Source organism: Mesoplodon bidens, assembly GCF_964165515.1.
Source record: "Mesoplodon bidens genome assembly, chromosome: 16".
NCBI lineage: Eukaryota > Metazoa > Chordata > Mammalia > Artiodactyla > Ziphiidae > Mesoplodon > Mesoplodon bidens.
In genome coordinates, this window is record NC_138173.1 from 63,098,051 (window position 1) to 63,123,497 (window position 25,447).

Genomic DNA, 25,447 nt, shown 5'->3' on the forward strand with positions numbered 1-25,447 from the left:
ACACAGCAGGTGAGAGTAGCCGGGGTTTCTGACAGTAGAAGCTTGACCAATTTCTGGGACTGTTTGATTCAGTTCTTCCCTAAAACTGGAAACATTCTTTATCTTATTTATAAGGACAAGGTGCAAACAAAGGCAACATGGTAAGTGCCACTCTCCTGAATTCTTAGTAACATGTTGACAACTCTCCAAACGACACATCCAGGGAATTCATTTAAGGGCAGAGCAATGATGATGGTTATTATGATCATATCTGAAGCTCCATTCATTCTATAACTTTGGAGCATAACAAGGTAGGAAGGTCAGATGTTAAAATTTCAATGCAAAATCCTATTAACAGTTGTTATAGTCATCTGAATATAATGTAAACACAGGTTGGTGGAATTATTAGATACATGATTTATTATCTTATTTTTGCCCACCATCAAACTGAAGAACTCAAAAATGAGTGTCAGCCACCAGAAAAGACCGTTTCAGAAAACTGCTGGGGCACCTACATGTACCCTCACTGATCGTTAATCCAAGTAACATTTCAACATGCAAAGAGAAGTGAAATTATAGAACTGTCTTAAGAAAGTGATGTCAACCAAATGGTTTATGAGAAGGGAAAGCCACACGTAGAGAGATTCTTCTGTGTTCTGAGCTTTATGCTATGAGTAAAAAAATATGATCTCGCTGGATTGTCATAAGAGAACATTGCTTTCCCTGTTCACATGTGAGGGGATTGGAACCACATCATTAGTTCTCTTCAATCTTTGCCCTTCTCTCTCTGGGCATGAACCCATGGCTTACTGACCACTGTTAGAATAATGACTCTCACATCTATTTCCCCAGACGGGCTTCCTTCCTGAGGAACAGGTCCAAACCCCTCCATTTGGGTGTCCCTGGATTATTCACCAGACTCATTGTCTTCACAGACAACTTTGCCCCTTTTCCTATCTTTCCCATCTCAGAGACCTGTCATACCATTGTCTGCATCCTCCAAGCCACAGATCAGAAAGTTGGCAATTGTTCTCTTTTCCTTTCCTACCCGTATCCAATTAGTGATGTAGTCTGGTCAATTCGAGTTCTCAAGTGTGTTCTCTATTGCCATTTCTTGAATCTGGCCTGTCAGAACCTTTGGCCTCGATTATTTTAAACACCTCTTACCTGGCTTGGATCTGTTTCAAGAAATTCACCAAACTATCTGTCTGAACTCCCCAGTCCCCTGATTGACATTATACATTCGCTATCTGTGGCTTTCAGAATTAATTTCAGAAGACATTTTTTTTTTTTTTTGGCGGTACACTGGCCTCTCACTGCTGTGGCCTCTCCCATTGCGGAGCACAGGCTCCGGACGCGCAGGCCCAGTGGCCGTGGCTCACGGGCCCAGCCGCTCCGCAGCATGTGGGATCTTCCCGGACCGGGGCACGAACCCGCGTCCCCTGCATCGGCAGGCAGACTCCCAACCACTGCGCCACCAGGGAAGCCCAGAGGGCATATTTTGTTGATTTGACCCCTACCCACTTCTCTATGATAACCTCTGGGTATTCCCCAAACCCCAGCGTTCCCGCAGAGCCATTCCCCAGATGGGTCCTGTGGTTTTTGCTGTGTCTGGGCCTTTGAACACTCTCTTCTTTCTGCCAGAGGCAACAAGCGCCCTCCTCAGAACTGCTCGCTTCCGTTACCTTTCAAGGCTAAGTTCAAGTTCCCTTCCCTGAATCCCAAGTCTTATTTGGACTTCTTACCTCCATCAAACACTAATCACACTGCATTAAGATATTTTTACTAGTCTGTCTCCCTATTAGACTGTGAGCACCCTGAGGGCAAAGGACTGTGTCTCGTTCGCCTTTGGATCTGCTCATCTCCATGCCAGGCACGTAGTAGACGCTCATAACTGTTTCTGAATGAGTTAAGGACATGCTATAACCGGGTTGGGCACAGGGTACTATGTGGGTAGAGAGGGGAAGTGGAGGAGGTGAAGAGATGGGAAAAGTCATAACAAAGGTGACACCCTAAAGGGCGAGAATGAGCTTAAGGGATAGAAAGCGATTGTCTGGGACAAAGTAGGAAGCAGTAAGTGAAAATAACCCTAGCTGCTTGTCCTCTCATTTTTGAGCATGGCCTACATTTTCTAAATCCTGTCTCTCCCATGGACCACACTCCCCCTCCCACGGACCACCTTCTTTGGGGCCTTTTTTAAGGGTCCCTGGCAGCCACACTCGGCCACCCTCCTTTACACGCACCAAAAAGGACCCCAAACTTCCCAGCCCTTTAATGGCTTCTCTGTCCAGTCTCGAAACTGAGGCCATCAATGAACAGGATGGGCAGCTCTGGGAGGCTTTTATGAGACGCTCAGTGGTACAGTCTCGAAACTGAGGCCATCAATGAACAGGATGGGCAGCTCTGGGAGGCTTTTATGAGACGCTCAGTGGTACTCTGCATCCTTTCACCTGGATCCTTTTGGCAGTGAAAACATCCCCACCTTGTTAGACTAGCCCGGTGTTGACTGTTGGCGGGGACGTCAGGGGATGTAGTGTGGGAAGGGTTTGAGAGGAAATGAAAGCTCTACGGAGCCCTCAGATGGGCCTCACATTAGTCCTGACGGGCTGGCTCGAAGAGACCTAAACGTCATGCTGCTGTTCTGGGGCTTTCTATTCCTGTCACTATATCGAGGCTCTGTCCACATCGTGGCAAGCCAGGGTGGCAGGAGCTGAACCGGAAGATTCTCTAATAGACCCACCACACACACGCATGCACGCACGTGCACACACAACATACACACACATGCACACACACACACAATTTGTCTGTTGCCTCCACTGAAATACCACCGTATAAGGGGCGGTTTAGGAGGACACTTGAAACGTCACCCTGCATTTGTTCTGGGCTTTCCAGTTTCACAAAGCACGTGCCTTCCCATACAGCTCAGATATGGGGCCGGAGCTCAAGAATGAGATTGGAGCACAAGACATCCAGAGTCGGGTCATCATTTGCTTCTTAGGGTTCCAGGCCCACGCTTGCCCAAAGTCACAAGGCCGGTCGTACGTCAGGGCAGCCATTCAAACTGGCAGGCTTCTCTTCCCACTGGCAACGTGGTGCCCTCCCATCTGCTGTCCTCCATCTGCATTGTCATTTGCCTGAAAGACCACCGCATCCCGGACCATGCTGACCCAGTAAGACCCGGAGGACCCTGGGCACCAAAGACAGAGGCTCTGAACAACATTAGCACAAAATCATCCAAACCAAAGAAACCTTGGAACAAAGTACAACAATGAGTGGGCATTTATTTAGGTGCAGGATTCTCAGTGCCATAATTTTTCACAAGATAAAGGAAAGAGCAGTTTCGGAACTTCTTTATTTTTAATTTGTATTTTGTTCTCCTGCTGGAATAATAACCTCAGTTTCTGCCAAGAATGTATTTGGCTTCTCTTCTGAATGGACGCCTGCTGGTTTATTTTCTGCAGAACAGACCATGGGGCACCTTTGCTAACTTTATGGCCTCTAGAAGAAATCTGGAGGTTGGAGAGCTAAAAAGAACAACCATGCATTCTTTCAGGCTGAAGTTCCCTGTAGCTTTTTGGAATGGAAACAAAGCTCTCTCTTTCACCTCACCACGCCAGCCCAGCCTCTATAAGCACGCGTGACTCCAAACACTGTCCACATTTATTAGGGCCACCTGTCCAACCACGCCCATGACAAGAAATGTGCCTCTGGCCTGCCTTCCACGTTTCTCTGCACACAGACCCAGGTGTTTGTGGGACAATTACAGGCGGCTGGGGGCAAACCTAGTTAAGAATATAGCTGTCTTGGGCTTCCCTGGTGGCGCAGTGGTTGAGAGTCCGCCTGCAGATGCAGGGGACACGGGTTCGTGCCCCGGTCCGGGAAGATCCCACATGCCATGGAGCAGCTGGACCCATGAACCATGGCCGCTGAGCCTGCGCGTCTGGACCCTGTGCTCCGCAACGGGGAGAGGCCACAACAGTGAGAGGCCCGCGTACCGCAAAAAAAAAAAAAAAAAAGACTATAGCTGTCTTTAGGCAGGGAACTTCAGCTTTTTGCTACACCTCTCCCATCTTCCCTGCTTTGACATCCATCCCTTTCCTCCTTGGGAACTGAATTCTACCAGTTAGCTCCTTCTTTTCTGTCTTCAGTCTCATCCTCTTAACTTTTTTTCTTATCATCATTTAAGCATATCCAACCATCACCATCAGCCATTCTCTTTGGCTCCACAGCTCCCCTTCCAGCTACTTTGCCATCCCTCTCGTCCCTTCTTACTCAAGCAGGTCATCTGCATTACTGGCACCAATGCCCAGCAACAATAAATTTTGTATGGATGGATGAATGGACGGCGAGCCATGGAATGCTGAAGTTTAGTTTGAAGCTCATGACTTCATCTTCACTCATATTATTACCCTCTTAGATTTCTCTAGCGATTTCAGTTTATAAAATACATTCACATCTGTTATCTCAGTTGATCCTTACACAGTCAGGGCCCAGCATATAGACATTAAAAGGAAAAATATGTTAGTTTTTCTCCTTTCTCTCTCCTCTCAACTGGAAAGAGAATTTCTCCTTGAAGAGGGCTTGCCTTCCCTCTGGTGATCATTTCTAAACTTTGCCCTGGGTCAGAGGGTGGTAGCTATTATTACCTCACCACTGTAGCCATATAACAGTTCGTTGCTTATTGTCCATGGATCCCCAAGTAAAGGCTAAGGATGGAATTAATAGTTTGACTATTTTGTCATCACCCTTCCCCCAACCCACCCAGAACATACAAACATGAACAGGTTACTGGGATTGTCTGAAAAACACTGATCACCAACTAACTTCCAGACCTAATGTGTTTTCCCAGGAATTACAACTATTTGCCATTCGAGGCCAAGAAGCCTTGTGTCTATTTCATCAGTTCTTGGGGAGACCAGACGTTTAGGCTGCATTGGTCCAACATGCTGGAGAAAATGGCGGTCCTTCTGGTAGGTGACTCTGACAGGTGATGGATTTGAATATTGGGAAGCTGGAGGCAAAGGGGATTGTTTTCCACCCAGTAGAGGGTCTTGACCTCAGGTGAATTGAGGCTGCTGCATTTGGAGGACACCTGGCTCCTACCACACGGACCCAGGGGAATGAGAATACATTTTGCAAAACCCCGTGACTTTAAATCAAATTATCCAAATTCAAATCCCTGCTCTGTTTCTAACTGTTACAGGACCTAGGGATAGGCCACTTTCCCAATCTCCAAAGGCAGGGGATGGACAGCTTTCTCACAAAATGGATAGATCTTAGCTTCAACTAATATACAATCCTAAGTCCTTAACACGGTGGACAATTCCTCCAAGTTCAAGCCCTGACACCTCTCCAGTCCTACATCTCACGTGCTCTTCCTCCTTACTGTGTTCCAAGCATGCTGGTCTCCTTTCAGGTGTCTCAAAGAAACCAAGCTCCTCTGTGCCTCCTAGCCACCTCCATGCTGTTCCCTCTGCCAGGGCTGCTTTTCCCCTTCACGCTTCTCCTGTGAAGCCCAGTCAACCTCTAGGGCTCATATTTAAGCACTTCCTCAGAGAAACCTTCTTACTTGCTCCCTTTTACCCTCTTCCATCATATCCTGTTCTTTTCCTTCAGAATTATTTGAGGAATTGAATGTGTGAAAGTATTTAAAACAGCACCTATATGTGAAAAATACTAGGCTGTCCCACCCAACCCCTGCGGGGTAGAGGCGGGGAAGAAAACCTGGGGACACTGCTTCTTCGGTATCTCCTTCCCTTTGTGATTCCTTCTCGTTTACTCCGCCTTTCTCTTTCCAGCCCACACATCTCATGGGCAGTGTCCTCTCCTCTCTGGCCCATTGTGCCTCACCACGGGACCCTGGTCTGATCCCTCTCATTCATTGAAAACCCACACGAAGAAAAGCACACGTTTCTCTCTCCCGTTTGCTTTATAATTCTGTCTCCAATTGTGTAAAACACGGTATTGGGGGCTCCCCTGGTGGCACAGCGGTTGAGAATCCGCCTGCCAATGCAGGGGGCACGGGTTCGAGCCCTGGTCTGGGAAGATCCCACATGCCGCAGAGCAACTAAGCCCATGCGCCACAACTACTGAGCCTGCACTCTAGAGCCCATGCTACGCAAATAAGAGAAGCCACTGCAATGAAAAGGCCATGCACCACAACGAAGAGTAGCCCCCGCTCACCACAACTAGAGAAAGCCCGCGTGCAGCAACGAAGACCCAACACAGCCAAAAATAAAATTAATTAATTAAAACAAAACAAACAAACAAAAAAACAGTATTGCCTCTGGCCATGGGGATTCCAGGCATCATGGAGATGGAGCCTGAAAGTGGTCATGGAGGCCGGGTTTGGAGTCATGCCATGGGGAGGCCATGGACTCGTTTTTTACGGCTGGTCTTGCTTCTCCTTCAGACAAAGTAGTTTATTTCTAAAAGGCTTGACCAAACAAATCAGAATTTTTTTATCCCTAGAGGCCGTAGTAGCCTTGAGCACTTGTTTCTAATTCTTTCTCAGAGCCAGGATCCCTGCCATGCGTGGCACATCATGGCTAACCTGACTGAATGTTTACTAAGCACCAAGCACGGTTTGAAGAAGTTCACATCTCCCTATGGGGCTAGAGGTGGGTACCATTATTACCAGGTTTTACAGATGAGGAAACTGGGCAGAAGTGGGTGAGGTCACCTGATAAAGCCTGGATTTGGATGTTGTAGGTAGTCTGACTCCCAAGCCTAAACCTTTTTTTTTTTTTTTTTTTTTTTTTGCGGTACGCGGGCCTCTCACTGCTGTGGCCTCTCCCGTTGCGGAGCACAGGCTCCGGACGCGCAGACTCAGCGGCCATGGCTCACGGGCCCAGCCGCTCCGCGGCATGTGGGATCTTCCCGGACCGGGGCACGAACCCGTGTCCCCTGCATCGGCAGGCGGACTCTCAACCTCTGCGCCACCAGGGAAGCCCCCAAGCCTAAAACTTTAACCGCTCCACAGTGTTGCCTGTACTTATAGTGAAGGGGGAAAGAGGGAAGTATATGTCCCTAGGCATGTGATGGAGGATGTCGTTTCTGTAAATTCTAGCAAAGCAGTGGTGACATCTACATTGCCCCTTGGGTGCCATTTTCCTCCAAGCCATGAAATGGAATCCTAGAATTTAGGATCCAAAGGAAAAGTACAATGATTAAGTACACAAGCATATAGCCATTGTCATATACAACCTGTCTCCTTTTCCCTCAACATCCCACCCCTGACAAAAACTCCCATAATCAGAAGAATTGATAGCTTGTTAGTTTCAGGGATTATTCAGTGTGGTTATACTCCTATATAACAAACTGGCATGAACATTGCTTTTGAAGTTTTTGATAATTCTATCTAATTTACTCTACTTTGTTAGGTATTTCCCATGACATTAGGTTTCCCTCACAAAGTAGATTCTAAATAAATGGAACTCAGTTCAGGAATAAATCTTGGACAGAAACAATGAGTTTGAGCAACACAGGAGAAGACTTGAATCTGGACCAATTCCAGTTAAGAACGGAAGGTTCGAAGTTAGAATGCAGTAGCATTTCCCTGTTCAGACATACAAGAAAAAACAAGAGATATGTTCCTTCATTTTCAAAACAAAATATTAGCTCAGTATTATTTCTGTGGGTGTTAGAATCAGTATCTCCACTATGGTGTCTCATTCCCACCTCTCATCCCCCCACCTCTGTGGTTTGTTTTCAGGAAGAAGGTATTGAGGAAGTGAAAGAACTGATTAAGATTTCAGAGGAAGCCCCGGAAGAGAAAATGAAGATGGTACTCACTGACTTCATCAGTCAAAGCAGGTACTGCAGAGACAGCTGTCATCTGGGTAGCTCAGCAGATATGGAATCAGCTTTTAATTACCTTAGAAAATGGTCGATTTTACATGCATTCATATGGGCATTGAATAGTGTTATATCCATCTTAATTTTGTTCAGTAATTTAGCTGCAACTGTGGGCTCACTACTGCTTCCTGACACTTAACTAAAACATAAAGCAAAAGGGGAAAAAAAAAAAAGGAAAAGAGAAGAAAAGAAAGACTGCAGAGACATTTTATGAAACAAGAAAAATGCTGGTAGTGTTAGTGTCCAGCATGGCTCTTTGCATCTGGTAGGTACTCAACAACTATTTGGCAATTAGATGGATAAATTATATCAAATGCTATTTAATAGAATTTTTTATATACCACATTAATAAGCACCACTTAATGACTCTTATTCCAGGAGGTAGACAATATAATAAAAGATGAAAAAATAGGGTGTATTAGTTATCTATTACAGAGTAACGATAACCCTCAAATTTAGTGGCTTACACATATTTATTATTTCACAGTTTCTTGGGTCATGAATGCAGGTGTGGCCTAGCTGGGTCCTTTGCTCAGGACCTCTCCCAGGCTGCAGTCAAGGCATTGACTAAGGCTACAGTTACCTCAGGGCTCAACTGGGAAGGACTCACTTCCAAGATCACTCATACGGACATTTGCAGAATTCAGTTCTTCATGAACTGTTGGATTGAGGATGATTAAGGACTTCAGTTCCCTGCTAGCTGTTGTTTGGAGGTCATTCTCAATTCCTTGCCACGTGAGCCTCTCCAAGCTACCTCTCACAACATGGCAGCTGACTGCATCAGAGTAAGCAAGAAAGAAGAGTCAGAGAGAACATGCCAATAAGATGGACGTCACGGTCTTTTATAACCTAATCTTGGACATGACATCCCATCAGTCTTGATGTCTTCTGTTAGAAGCAAGTCACTAGGACCAGTGCACATTCAAAGGGGATGAATTGCACAATGGCAAGAAAAGCAGGAGGTGGGGATCACTGGGGCCATCTTAGAGGCTGCTTCCCCATAAGGAAGCAACCTGATGAATTAGGTCAAGACTTGAGCAATAAGGAGAATTCGTGATAAGAGAATCAATAGAAAAGGAGTGCCTATTCATGTGATGCAAAGAAAAAAATTAATAGATTCTCGTGTTCAGCTTTGTAAGTTTTGTCTTTCCTAATCTCTCAACTACCCAAGCCTTTTTTACTTAAAAAAAAGAAAGCACAGAAATATGTAGTTTTTTCTCTCTTTATTTCTTTTTTGTTTTTCATATAGAAGCAATATATATCAGTGCTACTCCTGCTGTGAGCTAAGTGTCACCTGCAAATCCCTTGAAGCATCTTTAAAAGCTTCCTGGTCATATTTTTAGAAATAGTGGGCAAATTTATAGCTCAATAACTTTTCTCTATTAGGGGGTTACTTGGAAGTGATAATTATTCCCTTTTCTCTTCAAGTTTAAAGCCAACTGAAAAAAATATTCATGAGGGTCAGACAGAGATCAAACGTTCATTTTATATTTGGTAAACCTGGATTTGAGAAAAAAGTTTGTACCTGAGGTCAAGGAGATTTTGTGGTCCCCCCACCTGTTTGAGGTTGAGCAGCTGGACTCTGGGGCTCCCCCCGGAAGGGACAGACCACCTGCTGTGTATAGGTGAGGAGGCTGCCCACGGCTGGCATTGGGCCGGGTCTGAAAGAGGAGGAGTGAACAGAATCATGTGCCAAAGTCATCTATCCCCATTCCGATGGGGAAATAAGTTACTTCTCCCCCTGTGAGGAAGGGAGAGAGATTAGAAGCATCCATAATGTTTCCTAGAGCTGACCATCCTGGGAGTGGAATGGATTCCTTCTGCCTCTAGGAAAGAAGGGTAGACAGGTGGTACCAAGACTCCCTCCTCAAAATAGACTCCTTTTTATTCTTTTTAAACGTGAAGAGAAAATGCAATGACTAGTATGTCCAAAGAGAATTTCTGATTGAAGTTTCCAATTACCAGCAGGCAGAGCTCTGGGGTGGGACCCCTCCCTGGGAGGTATGGCATCTTAGATCCCCCTTTTGTTCTTTTGTAATTGATTCTTTTCATCACAGAAATACTACATGCTCATCTTCAACAACGACAAAATGCAGGATGTATAAAGGAAAAGTGTTTCAACTCTCTCTCCAATCCCGCTCAGAGAGAAGAGTTTGATTTGTCTTCCTTTTTTTCTGTGCATTTGCAAACACACACATTCATAAAAATACTCTATATTTCTTCATAAACATCACACACTTTGTTCAGCAGATTGCTTTTTCACTCAGCAATGTATCACTGGTATCTTTCTACAGTAGTACCTAATAGTCATCCCCAATGTTCAACCACGTGATATGTATCATGTAGTATTTAACTAGTCCCTTATTTTTAAGTTGTTCTGATTTATTTTGCTACTATAAACAATGCTACAATAAACATTAATATGTAAACATATTTTTGCAAGAATTTTCAGTTATTTTTGAAGGATAGAATTCTAGTATAATTTTTGGATCAAATTATATGGACATTTAAATTTTGATAGATGCTGTCAAATAACCTCTTAAACATTATAATAATTAACACTCTCCTATCATAATAGAGGAGAGTGACTATTTCCCTTTGAATATTATCAACCTTGAATATTATCTGGTTTTTAGTAAGTGAAAATGGTATCGATTTTAATTTAACTTATTGCTGATGAGGGAATATCTTATTTCCCCAAATTTAAAGTCATTTCTGTTTCTTCTTCAGTTGCATTCATAACCATTACCATTTTCCTATTGAACACATTTTGAACTTCATCCCTCAAGACATTACTATTCAGTCCTTTGTATGGTTTTAAAGATGTGAAGACGTTGCCCAGTTTTGAGTCAAAAATATTGGCTCTACATACAATTTTCAGGAACATTTTGGTGTGTGTTAAATTTGTAAGATAAAGGAAAACTGCATTATTTTGGGTTTGCTGTTATGAACTTGGATAGGAATCACAATAGGTATATACTGAAAGAAAGTAGAAAAACAAACATCCCCGAAACTAATGTGAGGCCTGGAACTATTTCCCATTCTCATAGAAAAGTTAGTGACTTACTGCTTAATCCAAAATGAAGAATCTTGGTTCTGTGGCTTCATCAACTTTCCCATTGTATTGCAGAAAGTATACTTGCAAATCTCTGGAATTATATAAATGAATTTTCACTAAGTAGGTTTCAAAACTGTTATTCTCTTATAGTGCCTTTATCTCTGAAGTGGAAAAGAAACCCAAGATGTTGAACCAAACCAATTTAGATAAGAAACGACTTACGCTCTGTTGGCAGGAGCTGGTATGTGAAAATCTATTTATACTTTTGCAAAGAACTAAAACGTGTGCTTTAAAAATAAACCTCATGGATGAAGCATAGGTCATAGAGCACATGAGGATAAAGTTCTAAAAGTTATACAGTTGTGTGATATAGAAGAATGAGAAGGGAATAAATAGATGAGTGAGTTGGAGAGGAACTAGCATTTACTGAAGGTTTACAAGAATGAGCTAGAAGCCCACCAGCCCTATATTCTATTCTGATGTAGGATTGTTCATTTTCTTGACGCTTGTATTTTGTCAAAGGCTGTGGACTCTTTCACTTAACCTTCTGCCTCCTAAGCTGAGAGACGAAAAGAAATAACTACCTCTCCTTGGTGTCCTCCCATTATGAATTGTGTGAAAAGCTGTGAGCACTACCTGAGGGCACGGCAGTGGCTGGTACCTCTCTGTGCCCTGGAGACCCTGCACAGTGCTGAGTGCCTTAGAGATGTTCAGTCCCTATTGAATGAGTGACGACTGAGAAACGCCAGACCGAGTCAGACCCTGATTATCTCTCCTTGAAACTTCAGTTCCAGCAATGGCACCAAGGGACGTCTTGTATGAGGCCATGATAATTCTGCAAAATAAAATTACTCAGTGTTTGGCCAGGGACATTTTAAAGATGTGAATGAGGCCCACAGAGGTTAAATGATTTTATTTAAGGGTCACAGCTGGTTAATCATACTCCAGAGACTAAAGCCCGAGTCTCTGAACACTTGACTCATCCGGCTTTCCAGAACAATAAATGAAGTTTTGTGTCCTCTACGCCAAGGAGGCCAGATTCCCACCCTACGTAAGATCTGCTTCCTACTGCACGTCTTCCTCAGCACCTCTGACTGTCTCTGCGGTGCCCGTCCTCCACAGACAGCCCGCACAGCTCTCTCGTTTCCTGTGTCCGACAGTCCTTGTCCTGAACAAGCCCAAGACTTCAGTGCTTTGCAGTGGCCCAGCTTTCTCTCCGCATTTCCAGCCTTTGGGTGGACACGTCCGCTGCTTGCCTCATGGCACCTCTGACTCAATGTATCCCACTCAGCCCATCATCTGCCCACCAAAGCTCATTCCCTGTCCTGTATTGGTACCACCAGCCTCACTTGTTGCTCCAATCAGAAGCTTAAGAATCAACTTTGAATCCTGTAGCTCAGCGGTCACCAACCTTTTTGGCTCCAGGGACCACTTTCATGGAGACGATTTTTCCACGGATGGGGGCGGGAGAGGGGGGCAGTGGGAATGGTTCAGGTGGTAATGGGAGCGATGCGGAGTGATGGGGAGCGACGGGGAGCGATGGGGAGCGATGGGGAGTGGCAGATGCAGCTTCACTCGTTGGCCCGCCGCCCACCTCCTGCTGTGCATCCTGGTTCCTAACAGGCCGCGGACCGCTACCGGTCCACAGCCTGGGGGTTGGGGACCCCTGCTATACCTCACACTGAACAGTCATTTTGACCCCAGGCCAGGTTGAGACCCCGGCCCTTAAAGACTCTGGCACTCACTCTATTCTTCATCCCCAGGACCACTGCCTAACCCGAGTGCTTTAGCGTCTCTGGCCAGGGCTATCACAGTCATCTTCTTCCAGTCCACCTTCCATACCACAGCCAGAATGGTCTCCAAAACACAAATCTGCTTAGGTCTCTCTTGATTAAAAAAATCACTGGAGGGCTTCCCTGGTGGCGCAGTGGTTAAGAATCCGCCTGCCAATGCAGGAGACACGGGTTCGTGCCCTGGTCTGGGAAGATCCCACATGCCGCGGAGCAACTAAGCCCGTGCGCCACAACTACTGGGCCTGTGCCCTAGAGCCCGCGAGCCACAACTACTGAGCCTGCGTGCCACAACTACTGAAGCCCACGCACCTAGAGCCCGTGCTCTGCAGTGAGAAGCCCACGCACCGCAACAAAGAGTAGCCCCCGCTTGCCGCACCCAGAGAAAGCCTGTGCACAGCAACAAAGACCCAACACAGCCATAAACAAATAAATTTATTAAAAACAAAAGCAAAAACCTGGAGTCTCCCAATTGTTCATAAGGTAAAGGCCAAATTCCTTTGTGCATGATATACAGGGCTGTTCACCGTCTTGTCCCAGCCTAGTCTCCCAGCCTCGTCTCTCGTTGCTCCCTTTCCACGTATCTACGTGCCAATGATTCTGAACCCTCACTGATTACGTGCCTTCATATGTCATTGTTCCTTCCACCTGGACTGGACTTTTTCTTCTTATCATCTGATGAATTCGATGCATTTTTTGCTCAGCACAAATATGTTATCCATGAAACCTGGCTTTGGCCCCTTTGGTCCCATGATGCATTACACATTTCAGTTATTTGCATATATCGCTTTCACCTCAACAACTGTCAAAGTCTCAAGGAAAAGAAGCTTGAGTCCTCCTCTTGTCCCAGGCCTTGGCTCCTAGGATAGTGCCTGGTCCATAGCAGGTATTCAGGTCCTCTAATCAGAGGGCTTCCTTGGTGCCAGGCCCTGTGCTGGGTGCTGGAAACACAAGGCTGTCAGTATTGGGCGCTTGTTCTTGAGGAATTTATTGACTGGTCTATTCATTTCACAAACATTTATTTAACACCTGCTATGTGCCAGGAACTCTGCCAGACTCTCAGTATTCAAGGTGAGAATAAGACCGAGGGGGCCCCTGTCCTTGCAAAGTTAACATTTGAGTGGGGAAGACAGAAGATAGATAACAAAAAATAAAAACGATTACAGGTTATGATTATGAAGGGTTTTTTTTTTTTTTTCAATGAAGGGCATTTTAATAGGCCACGGTGATTGGGAAAATGTGGGAGAATGTATGACAGTGGTCTCATGGCAGTGGAGGCGTGAGGAGAAACCAGCCATGCAGAGTCTAGGGAGAACATGTGGTCAAGAGGAACCTTAAGCATCCCAGTCTTGAGGAGGGAGCTGGGCGTGTTTTAAGACCTCCTGAGGACCAGTGTGCCTGAGGCCCAGTGAGTGGAGGACTCCAAGATGAAGCAGCCAGTGGGCAGGACCCACTCGCTTGCATGGAACTTACAAGCACTTTCAGGAATCTCCAGCAACAGGACTGTGCTCACTAACCAGATTTCTAGAAAGATCTACACCGACTCTTGTTTTGTTTTAGGAGGCCATAGCCAAGGAGGCCAAGGGGCTCACTCAGCAGCAGAAGAAAAAGTTCTCTCTTGATGAAATGATCCAGGCAGCCCAAAACTTTGTGGAAAAAATCCGCTTTCTTGTGGATGAGGTAATCAACTATAAAGGCAAAGGTCATTTGAAAGATTAGACCGAATATCTTCCCAGTGGGGCTTGAATGTTTGATAAGAATGAAAGATGAGCAGTGTTTTCTCTCAAGCCCTGCTGAGCTGAGCAGGTACCATTCGTTTGAAGGGTGAAGGAGGGGGTTTTAAATTAAGCCAAACATGTACGGCTTTATCGATTTTTTCACGAAGCCTGAGTATTCAGCCAAAATAAAAAGCACATTTCTAAATAATAATAATAATAGTAATAATAATAATAATAAAGCACACTCCTTAATAGGCTCAAGAAAAGTCAAAATAAACATGGGATCTTTGATAGGTTTTTAACTGCAAGGAAATTGAAACTCATGTCCAGTAAAAGTTCAAACAGCTTCTCATTTTAAAGTTAATTGTAAGCAATATCTTCTGGTGACTACTAGAATGATCTAAAAAAAGTCCTCATATTTGCTTCTGTTAAATACTAGGTTTTGTGGCGGAAGTTTTCAGGGAGAGGTACAGATTTACTGCTTCTGTTGTTCTTGAAATTTTTTTTCCTGTTGCAAATTCATCATTCCCTGGAGGCATAACAAGCCGTGAGATAGTCACTTTGGAATGCAGGAATTTTAATAAGCACCCAGAAGGTTCAAACCAGGTCTGTGACTGACTGACCGCGTGGCCAGAAAACCTCCACAGGGATGTCTCTGTTTCCATGTCAAGAGAGAAGGGATGCCTTCTTAGGGTACCAATTACACTAGAGGATTACGGGGTTAGAAAAAGTATCTGCTTCCAGTCCAAGAATGTCAAAGCCTAGTTTATGACAGTATGCCTCCCTTTTGTTTTGGAAGCTAGACTGGCTCAGCAATGTGCATTTCAAACACTCACAACATAATGGGCCTCTTGGCAAGGAATTCTGCAATTCTTATCTTGATTAGCTCAACTTTAAAGTCTAATTTTCTGTGCAATTTAGTGCAGTTTCTCCTGAATAAAGACCTATAATGGAGCGAAAATACTTAGCAATTATATTTTAGGTACAAAATCCCTTGTAAAATTGTTTTTCCTTCCTAAAGAGCAGATGGAAAGACATCCAAAGACATTCATGGATTTTTGTTTTTGGCGTTTCATTTGAATGTTCTGGAAATGTTACCTGGCTCTTAGGAGGTCCAATGCTGGAAGCTAAATCATGGTTACAAGATTGCAAAGAAAAAATCCATGGGAAGGTGGAGCAAACATTTGTTCTGCAGACGGAGAAAAATAGGCCACCCAAGATGCCAAGTCACGGGTCCGACTTGCATATTGTCAAAGCACGATAAGCAGTTTGGAGTATGGGGCTTCCGTGACCTAAGACTTTCTTAAAGAAGCCACGCTTAACTTGCTTGGCTGCACAGGTGTTTCAGTACCCAGAAAGTTTAAGTCACAGAACTTGTTGTGCAGAAGGGGTGCTGTTGCAGGATAGGAGAACCCTGGAGGTGCCGTGTAAACACCCACCTATCAAATCCATCCCCTCTGCCTCCACAGCCACAGCACACCATACCTGACATCTTCATCTGGATGCTGAGCAACAACAAGAGGGTGGCATATGCCCGCATCGCCGCCAAGGACTTGCTCTATTCCCCCATCAGGAAGCAGATGGGTCAACACTGCGGGAAGATCAAAACTCACTTCCTCAAAGTAAGCCTGTACTATTTTTGCCTCAAAGATGGGAATCTCTGTTTTTCCTGGGTTGCACGGCATTCCTAGTGTGTGCCCAGATCTCTGACTTGATGCTGAGACTTTCAAAAGTCTGAGGACAACTAGAACATCTTGCCCCCTCTTGATTCAAGCTGTGTTTTAGGAGACCATCCTGGGGCTGAATATTTTCCAATTTTCCAATAACTATGTCACCAGAGACATATAAGGTGTTTTTTTTTAAAAATCTAGTGCAGGTATCTTAAGGTTATTTTAATTTTTACTGCTTTGATTACTAAGAAGAATGAACATTTTTCTATTAGTTTCCTCTCTACTTTTCTCTTGAGTAATTTATCTATGGCATCATTTTATACGAGTTCATCTATATTTTAAAAATAGACTTCAAAGAAAATTGAAGTTTAAGAAACAAGAGAAAAGAAGAGGTCATTTGGAAGATTAGACCAAAGAAAACAAGAGGAGAGGTTGCTATTCCACAGAACTTCTAGTTTAGGATGTAAAAAAATGATAGTCTTTCCATCTTGGGTCCCTGCACCATTCATGAACACGGGGTCATAGGCACAATCTCTGGATAGATCCTACTGTCTTTAAATCAAGATTTGAGCCTTTCCTGGAGACCCTGGGTATTTTACCTCTACTACAAAGACATTTCTATCCCAGGAGTGAATTTGAGCAAACATGGAGAAAGACTGGTCCAAAAGCTTAACACTCACCAATGGCTGGCAACAAGAGTGTGTGATCTGACTGATGAACTTTGCCAACTCACAGTGGGATGTCCTGCCAATCTGAGTTCTGATTATTTGCTATGACATAATTATTCTTCCACTGCCTTAGAAGGAGGATGAGAAGGCTCAGAACCATGCCATGTGAAGAATAGGGGAGGATATGACGATGTTTACCTAGAAGAGATATTTGACAGCATGATAGAGATTTTGTGTTTGCAGGGCTTCCATGTGGATGGTGGGATGATTGTGTGTGTGTGCGCGCGCACGTGTGTGTTTCCAGAGGCCAGAACTGGGCCCCCCAAGAGCCATGACAGGGAAATAGTTCCCTAAATGGAGGTCCACAATGTGCTCTTTGTCCCCTTGATATGAATATGGCAGTGGGCAACTAGATTAGATAGCCTCAAAGCGCATCCAATGGCTAGAATCTACTGTTGATGTGATTGCTATGGGGGGCAGACAGAAGAGGCATCACAGGGTACTTACTGGTCTAATACTTGAGCTTTGAAATAAGGTGAATCTGGGTTGGAATCTGTATTAGTTTACTAGGGCTGTTGTAACAAAGTGCTACCGTGTGGCTTAAACCACAGAAGTTTATTATCGCCCAGTTATGAAGGCTGGAAAGCCGACACAAAGGGATTGGCAGGGCTGTGCTCCCTCTGCAGGTGCTAGGGAAGCAACGCTTCTAGTTTCTGGTAGCTCCTTGGCTTGTGGGAGCATAACTCCAATCTTTATATCATGTTCTCCCTGTGTGCATGTCTCTTTTCCTGTGATGTCCTTTGTGTAAAAATCCTACTCCAGGTTGAGCTCATGTTAACTCTGTCTGTAATGACCCTATTTCCAGATAAGGTCATATTCTAAGGTACTAGAGGTTGGGACTTCAACATATGCATTTGTGGGGAATACAATTTTACCTCTTAGTGAATTCCAGGGCTAGTATTTAGGAGCTGTATGATTTGGGGAATGTTACTTAACATCTCTGTGTCTCCTGTTCTTCATCCTTCAAATGGGGATGATGTTGAGGATTAAGTGGATAACTGCACGTAAAAGAACACAGAGTGTACGTCCCCTGGGGTCATCACGCAATAAATGTTGGCGTTCAAACAAATGGAAGTCCAACATCTAGGGGACATTTCTGGAATTGTGTGCCCCCTTCACATCCAGGGAAGTGTTTGTGGTTCTGTATGTTAGATGTTATGGAAAAAACCCGAACGAACTTTTTGGCCAACCCAATATTTTCTGTCATGTGTACAAAAGGATTTTTAAACCCACCTCTGTAGAACCGTAACTGAAAAAGAAAAATTCACCCCAGTTATTCACCACAAATATTTCTTCAGCTTTCTCATTCCAAGGAATTCTGGGGTTGAAAGAAATACCTGTCTTAAAAATAGCAAATCATTTCAGAAAGCCCTCTGCTAAAAATAAGAGAAAACCAGCGTAAAGTGATTCCTTCCTAAATATTTTGATGTACCCCAGAATTATTTAAAATTAGAACAGAGCACAACTGTCAACTAACGCCACACAATAGACCTAACTGGGAATTCTGGACCTTTGCCCTGTGGCCTTGGCTTACTTCTTTATCTGGATTTTCCTTTTGTCGTTGGGATTGCTTTGGGTGATAGCTTTGTAAATGTTGAACAGGTTGTTCGATTGTCCTGACGTGATGAAACATCTTGATAAGATGAAAACTATTTTCATTCCTGTTTTGATTGTTACCCCTGCTTTTAACTCCCTCCCACCGCCTCCCTTTAGGCTCTGTTTCTCTTCACTGAATTGGTAAATCTGAACAAAGCAAGAGCTGCTCCAGGGAGACAAAGGATTCACCCACCTGCTGCTCACTCTGGTTTCTTAACTGGGAATTAGAAAGTGCAGTGAGACAAAGCATAGAATGTAAATCTCTCAGATCTCTAGATTTTTTCCAGAGTCGCCTCAAAGTTTGTTCCACGGAACAGCTGTCCTTTGAGCGGCGCCATAAACACCCCGTGTTCAAACACATTTAGAGGTTGCGGTTGTGTCCCCCTCTTGGAGTTTCACAGTGCCCGTCAACCAGTAGAAAAGTCAACGTCCTGCAGTCGGGAATCATCTTTTACAACCCATGCTTGTCAACCTTATTCATCTAGAATAGCTATTTACAAATTTTAGGGAACTGCTATGCCTAGGAGGCCCAGGTTGAGGGAATATTAATCTAAAGGAAACAAAGCTGCTTCACCTGAAGTCTCATGGCTAGGTAATAGTCAATCTGGAACGGCAATCAGGTTTTCATGGTCCCTGTTCCATGATCTTTCTTTCTCTCTAATCTAAATATATTCATAATGTCACTAAAAATGCTGCCACAGAATTTGCTGAGCTCAGCCTAACCCACCGTCCAGGAAAGCAGAGTTCTCCCCCTTCAGTCTCAGGGGAGGACATTCATTCCAGAAGGAAACTCTTCCTGTGGGAGGAGATGGACGCAGCGGCCCAATCTTCTTTTTTCTCGAGTCACCTCTTAGCGCCGAGTCCGCCACTCCTCAGTCTCGTTTCCACCTCTATCCTGGCTTCTGCTCCACAGCCCTGCATCCAGACTCTTGCTCCCAGGCCTCCAGGTTTCCATCCAGCTTTCCCTAGGATGCAGCAGAAAGTGGAAGCTGCAGACACCCTTCCAGGTTCTGCCTCAAAGTGAAGTCACTACAAGGCAAACACACCTTTCTCACACTAATGTTGATGGACCAACTTCAACACAGTTTGTGGGACCATCTTTCTCTCCTTTTTCTGACTGGCCAAGATTTCCCTTGTTTTGTAAGACAGCTGGCATTTCACCAGGACCCAGGAGGGGAGGTGGGTGGGTTACAGGAGAGGCTAAGACTTTAGCATTCTGTCTCGTGCAATTTTTACACATTGGTGATCATAGTTTTTTTGACGCAATTTTGCATTCTTTAATTATTTTTCTTTTTGTTTTTTCTCTTTCCCTCCCTGCCTTGCCATGCGATTCTTAAAAGGAGAGAAGTTGCTCTGGTTGGTCAGGCTTCAGGAGCACATGTGAGAAAGGAGAGTGGGGGAGGGGAAGGCAGGGAAGACAGCTGAGTCTGGAAATGCACGTGAAGTGAAACGTGGGCTGTTGTTTCTGCAAGCACCTAGGAAGGTGCTCAGTGATGGTGTGTGAGTTCCAACTTGGATTCCTAAATGAGAGACTGCATTGTCTTGCAAACAAGTTCAAGGTGTGTATTTTTAAAAAGATGTATAAACGGCAAACTTTAGGCACGCAGCCATGGTCCTTGTATAACATTTTCACAAGATGTTAGCTGAGTTTTGGTTTCTAGCCATGAATTCCCATACACAGGTTGTTTTCATAGCAGTAGAGATGAAGGATGTTTTGTGTGTTTGTTTTACTTTAAGAAGCAAAGGATATCAGACCTGCTTGGGGGCACCACAGCATGGTTAAGAGTCTTGCTACTCAAACACTTAAAACTGTGGTCCATAGACCAGCAGGATAAACATCAACAGGGAGAAATCTCAAATCCTACCCCACACCTACTGAGTCAGAATTTATATTTTAACCAGATGCCCCAGCAATTCACATGCACGGGTACACGTACCAGTGTATGAGGAGCCTGGGCCAAGAGGATGGGCTCTGGAGCCAGGTACAGCCGGGTTGAGTCTTGACTCTATCCCTGCCTCGCTCTGTGACATTGGACAATTGTCTTAACCTCTCTGAGCCTCCACTTCTTCATCTTTAAAATACACATAATGGAAGAATTTATTTTACAGTCGTCATGAAGATGAATGATAACTTATTGCTTGTTAATAGTATGCAAGTAATAGGGCGCTCTCTGTGTAGGGAGGAACATTAGACCAGGGCCTGGGACAATGTAAGTGCTCAGCACATGTAAAATATTATTATTAGAAAAAGAAATAAATAATTCAACAAATATTTTCCGAGTGCTTCCTGAGTGCCAAGTACTCTTTTAGGCCCTGGGGACATCACTGAGATATGACAGTGAAAAATCCTGCCTTTGTGAATTGATGTCCTAGGGCTGTATACAGATGGCAGAGGGATTGCTTTTATTACAACAAAATAACCTTAGGCTCTCAATAGCTATTTGTTTGATTGAACAAGTGCACAATGCATTTTAGCTATTATTATTGTAGAAGTGATGAATTGAGGGTTATTTGTCTTATTATAATTTTTAAAATTATGAGTTACAGACTGGTTGTCTTTACTAACAGCAAAATGACCTTAGTTGTTTCTTTTTTTAAAATTTTTTGGAAGTATCACTTTTTTTTTTTTTTTGGCTGCATTGGGTCTTCGTTGCTGCGCACGGGCTTTCCTAGTTGTGGCGAGCTGGGGCTACTCTTCATTGAGGTGGGCGGGCTTATCATTGCGGTGGCTTCTCTTGTTGTGGAGCACAGGCCCTAGGCGTACGGGCTTCAGTAGTTGTGGCACGTGGGCCCAGTAGTTGTGGCTCATGGGCTTAGTAGCTCTGCAGCATGTGGGATCTTCCCGGACCAGGGCTCGAACCCGTGTCCCCTGCATTGGCAGGCGGATTCTTAACCACTGAGCCAGCAGGGAAGCCCCCTTAGTTGTTTTTTTAAAGCTGAATAAATAATGGCATCCCATTCCCTAAAGAATAAAATCTAAACTCCTCCTTATACTCAGCAGGATTCTGCAGCCTCATCTGTGTCATTCTCTGTTCCAGCTCTTTCTTTGCTGAAAGCTCTTAGCAAATCTGTCCCTGGCACCAAGTAAGCACTCACTAGACGTCAGCCCTAATCACCACAGTTAGCTCCTGCCCCTGTATCTCTGTTCAGGCCCTTCCCTCTTCCTGGGATGCCTTCTCTATGAGTCCAACTCCAAAGTACTTATTAAAGCCTACTGGAACATGTGAGTATTCAAGAAAGGATGGATATACCTGCTTCTTCTCCTCTGGTCCTATGGCATCTTCTCTCTTACACTTGACTTTGCATCTGAGTAAGTGAATGCAAGTCGACCTCCCTGTCTAGATGTGAGCTCTTGGAGGGGAAGCCCAGGACTGTGTCACAGTCATTGTGATGCCCTTCTGGCCCCACTCCCTCAGCAAGGTCTGGTGGCACTTGGTAGTAGTTGCTGAACTGACTTGCTCACAATCCTCTCAGGGACCACACAGAGCAAGACAGGAAGGCAGGCAAACAACCAGGCACAATTTGGGGTTCTGGGGCTTTCCACGGGTACCTGGGAAATTGTTAGAGCAAGTGGTAGCCTCTCCTAGTGGGATTTTGTGATTCTCCATGGAAAAGAAGTGATGCAGAAGAAAGGGGAATTGTGCATTGATGGGAAATCCTAGGAAACACTAAGAAGAGGCACTTAGAAGAGTCAACAAGATCTGGAGAGGTGGCCACTTTCAGGGCGAAAGCCTTGCCAGAAATCCTGCACCCAGCCGAGTCTGGGGCCTGAGGTTCCTTAGATGGGGGTGAGGAGTCCCCTAATCCCGGTGACGGAGAAATAAAGGAGCTGCTCTGCATTGAGTTGTGTCCTTCACATGTTGAGAACGCACGCACCCACACACCACACACACACTACTACACACATAAACACAAATTCAAACAAACATAAATATAAATACAAATCCAAGTACATTCAAAGGAGGGAAAGCAGGGTAGCAAGGGAATTTGAAACCACACTGCATGAGGGAGGGGTGAAGGGATGAGAGGTGTCTAGCAGGAAGAAACAACGTGGTAGGGCAGGTAGATGCCTTCAAGCCCACGGGGGCCTGACCTATGGAAGAATTCCAGTTCTTCTGAGCAAAGCAAAGAGGCAGAGGCTGTGGTTGGAACTCAAGGCAATTGGAAGTTCTGGGAAGGGGAATTTCAACTCAGTGTGGGGAGAAGCAGGCTGTGGGCGCTCAGAGTCCAGAGCCCAGATCTGGTATCATCTCCCCTGGTTCGAGTCCTGGCTCCGTCACTTAAAAGCTGAGTGATCTTAGGAACTTATTTAGCCTCTCTGAGCCTGAGTTTTCTCATCTATAAAACAGGGGTAATAACCATACCTACCTGTTAGGTTTAAATGATCGCACAGGGCCTGCTTGAGCTTCAGGCCCCATTAAACCTGGATCCTCCTCTAAAACTGTGCATCGTGGCAACGGGGGTCGTTGGTCTCATTTTAATAGGAGCCCCAGGGAAGGACCTCTTTTCTCAGAGAGTGAGGCCCACAATGGCTCCTACTAATGAGGTGGTCTTCCTTGTAACCTTTCCCCAGCTTCCTAGAAAACAGCCGGCTGGTTGGTCGATACAAGCGAAAATTGACGTGTACATGTGGCTGGGCTCCACCAGACACTCTAGTGCCATTTTGAACAACTTACCAGCAGGCTATGAAGCAGAAACGTCCTCCAAAGGGGCTGGCACCAGTAAACCCCCAGCTAACCTGCTCTACCAAGGTATGGTACCCACTGGGCCAAGAGGGTCATAAGATGTCTCTGGTGGGCTTCTGAGGGGTGGCATTCATGAGCTGTTTGCATACTATTTTAGGATCAACTTATTTGCCTCTTTTTTTTTTTTTGCGGTATGCGGGCCTCTCACTGTTATGGCCTCTCCCGTTGCAGAGCACAGGCTCCGGACGCGCAGGCTCAGTGGCCATGGCTCACGGGCCCAGCTGCTCCGTGGCATGTGGGATCTTCCCAGACCGGGGCACGAACCCGTGTTGCCTGCATCGGCAGGCGGACTCTCAACCACTGCGCCACCAGGGAAGCCCTATTTGCCTCTTTTAATACAGTTTCTAAATTTTCTTTCTGACCTTCCAATGTCCCATCTAAAGAATAAAGTGAAGTTATTAAACATATCTGGAATAAATATTTATATTTTTCTGTTAATGGAGAGAATGCAATATGAGTTTCTTTGTAAGCAGACTATATAGATTGAGTTTGCATTTAAAGCAAAAGATGTCTTTTTTGGAGCTTCCCTGGTGGTGCAGTGGTTAAGAATCCGTCTGCCAATGTAGTGGACACGGGTTCTATCCCTGGTCTGGGAAGATCCCACATGCCGCAGAGCAACTAAGCCCGTGCGCCACAACTACTGAGCCTGTGCTCCAGAGCCCATGAGCCACAACTACTTAGCCCACGTACCACAATTACTGAAGCCCGCGTGCCTAGATCCTGTGCTCTGCAACAAGAGAAGCCACCATGATGAGAAGCCCGCGCACCACAACAAAGAGTAGCCCCCGCTCGCCACAACTAGAGAAAGCCCGCGCACAGCAACGAAGACCCAATGCAGCCAAAAATAAATACAATTTTAAAAATAATAAAGCAAAAGATGTCTTTTAAAGAGACATCAGTAAGTTCTTGTGCTCATAGGACCTGTGGAATTAAAGCAGATTTCCTTTTACATGGCACTGGGGTTTGGACCCATAAACAGCAGCCATCTACATTTCCCATTAATGACTCAGTAGAAACTGGTATCATTGGGGTCACTCATGTTTCTCTAACTTGGTTCTTGGGTTGGCTACTTTTAGCAGTTCAGCATGGTTTATATAATCCTCTCTTCTATGTAGGTACTTTCTATGAGCGCCATCATATTTACATTTCCATATAATTTTGAACTTTATTCTAAGCATTAATGCCTTACAGTTGCATTTTGCTTTCTGTTTCCAAATTGCTTCAATTTGCACAATCCTTGCTGCTGAATTCAGATAGGGTAGAACACAGTTTTACCTTCCACTGAAGTTGAGTTTTGAATTGAGCCAGTGTCTGAAACACTGGAGGACTGTCTACAAATCCAGGTTTCCTGTGTTGCACAAGGCTCCTCTGATGTTGACTGAACTTGACTGCCAGTGGAACCTAAATGGCTCAATAGTTAGAGAAGACAGAGTTCTAGAGAGATTTATCCAGTGGTTCAGCTCGTGGTTTCCATGCCCAATATCAATGCGTAAGGGCAAGGAAAGCTCAGCTCTGTCTTTTTGAAAAATGCACAACCCCTGCCATATACACTTTACACATAGGATTTGATTTATTTCTCACACCAACCTTGGGTGGTTTCTTCATTCTACAGGTGGAGAAAGGATGTATTGGAAATGTTTAGAAATTGCCCAAGATCACACAGCTAGTAAATGATGGACCAAACTGTCTCCAAACCCTTCTTTATTTCCACTGCTTTCCATCCTGTCTTTAGAGTTTTCATCTTTGGGTGAAAACACCCACATCAAGTTACCTTTTTATTTCTATAGACACTATCTCTAGAGACCCAAGGTACCTGGACATATTTGCTGTCCCAGCTACTAACGATTCAGAGGAGAGAAAAGGCTTTTTCCAAAGCTTTCTGATCCTCTGCAGCATGTTCTTTTCATGGAATGACCTAATAAACTTTCTCGGCTGTGCCCTGACATTAATGGCCTTGGCTGCCTTCCACACCTCCTGGAGAATTTCCTTTCTTCATTCATTTTATGCTTCAGAACATATCCATTCAACCAATAATTAGTTTGCACCTGCATATGGAAGGTACGGTGGGAAAACTAGTGGGGAATGAGGAGTGGAGGGAGAGGTGATCCTGGCCCTCCACTGGGGGCAATCAGACATGTCTCTAATAACCACATGTGGAAAGTGAGCCGCAGCACAGAGATGGGCCAAAGTATGAGAGCAAAGAGGAAGCTGACTTTACTAGTCTAAGGAACAGAGCTGGTAAGACTCAAGGTTTCAGAAAAACAAAAACCTAGACTAGGTCAATGGCGACCCCTGGAGGTGTG

At 44.7% G+C, this 25,447-nt stretch overlaps 1 protein-coding gene across 1 annotated transcript in view; it reads left to right on the forward strand.

The window, feature by feature from the left end:
• FER1L6 (fer-1 like family member 6) overlaps positions 1-25,447 on the forward strand; it is a gene marked incomplete at its 5' end in the record, with an annotated part of 170,748 nt that overhangs the window by 57,370 nt on the left and 87,931 nt on the right. The window contains 6 exons of the mRNA XM_081214331.1: positions 4,832-4,952; positions 7,697-7,797; positions 11,048-11,138; positions 14,248-14,367; positions 15,875-16,027; positions 22,973-23,150. Of these exons, the coding sequence (XP_081070457.1) occupies positions 4,832-4,952; positions 7,697-7,797; positions 11,048-11,138; positions 14,248-14,367; positions 15,875-16,027; positions 22,973-23,150 (764 nt within the window). The remainder of the gene's footprint in view (positions 1-4,831; positions 4,953-7,696; positions 7,798-11,047; positions 11,139-14,247; positions 14,368-15,874; positions 16,028-22,972; positions 23,151-25,447) is intronic.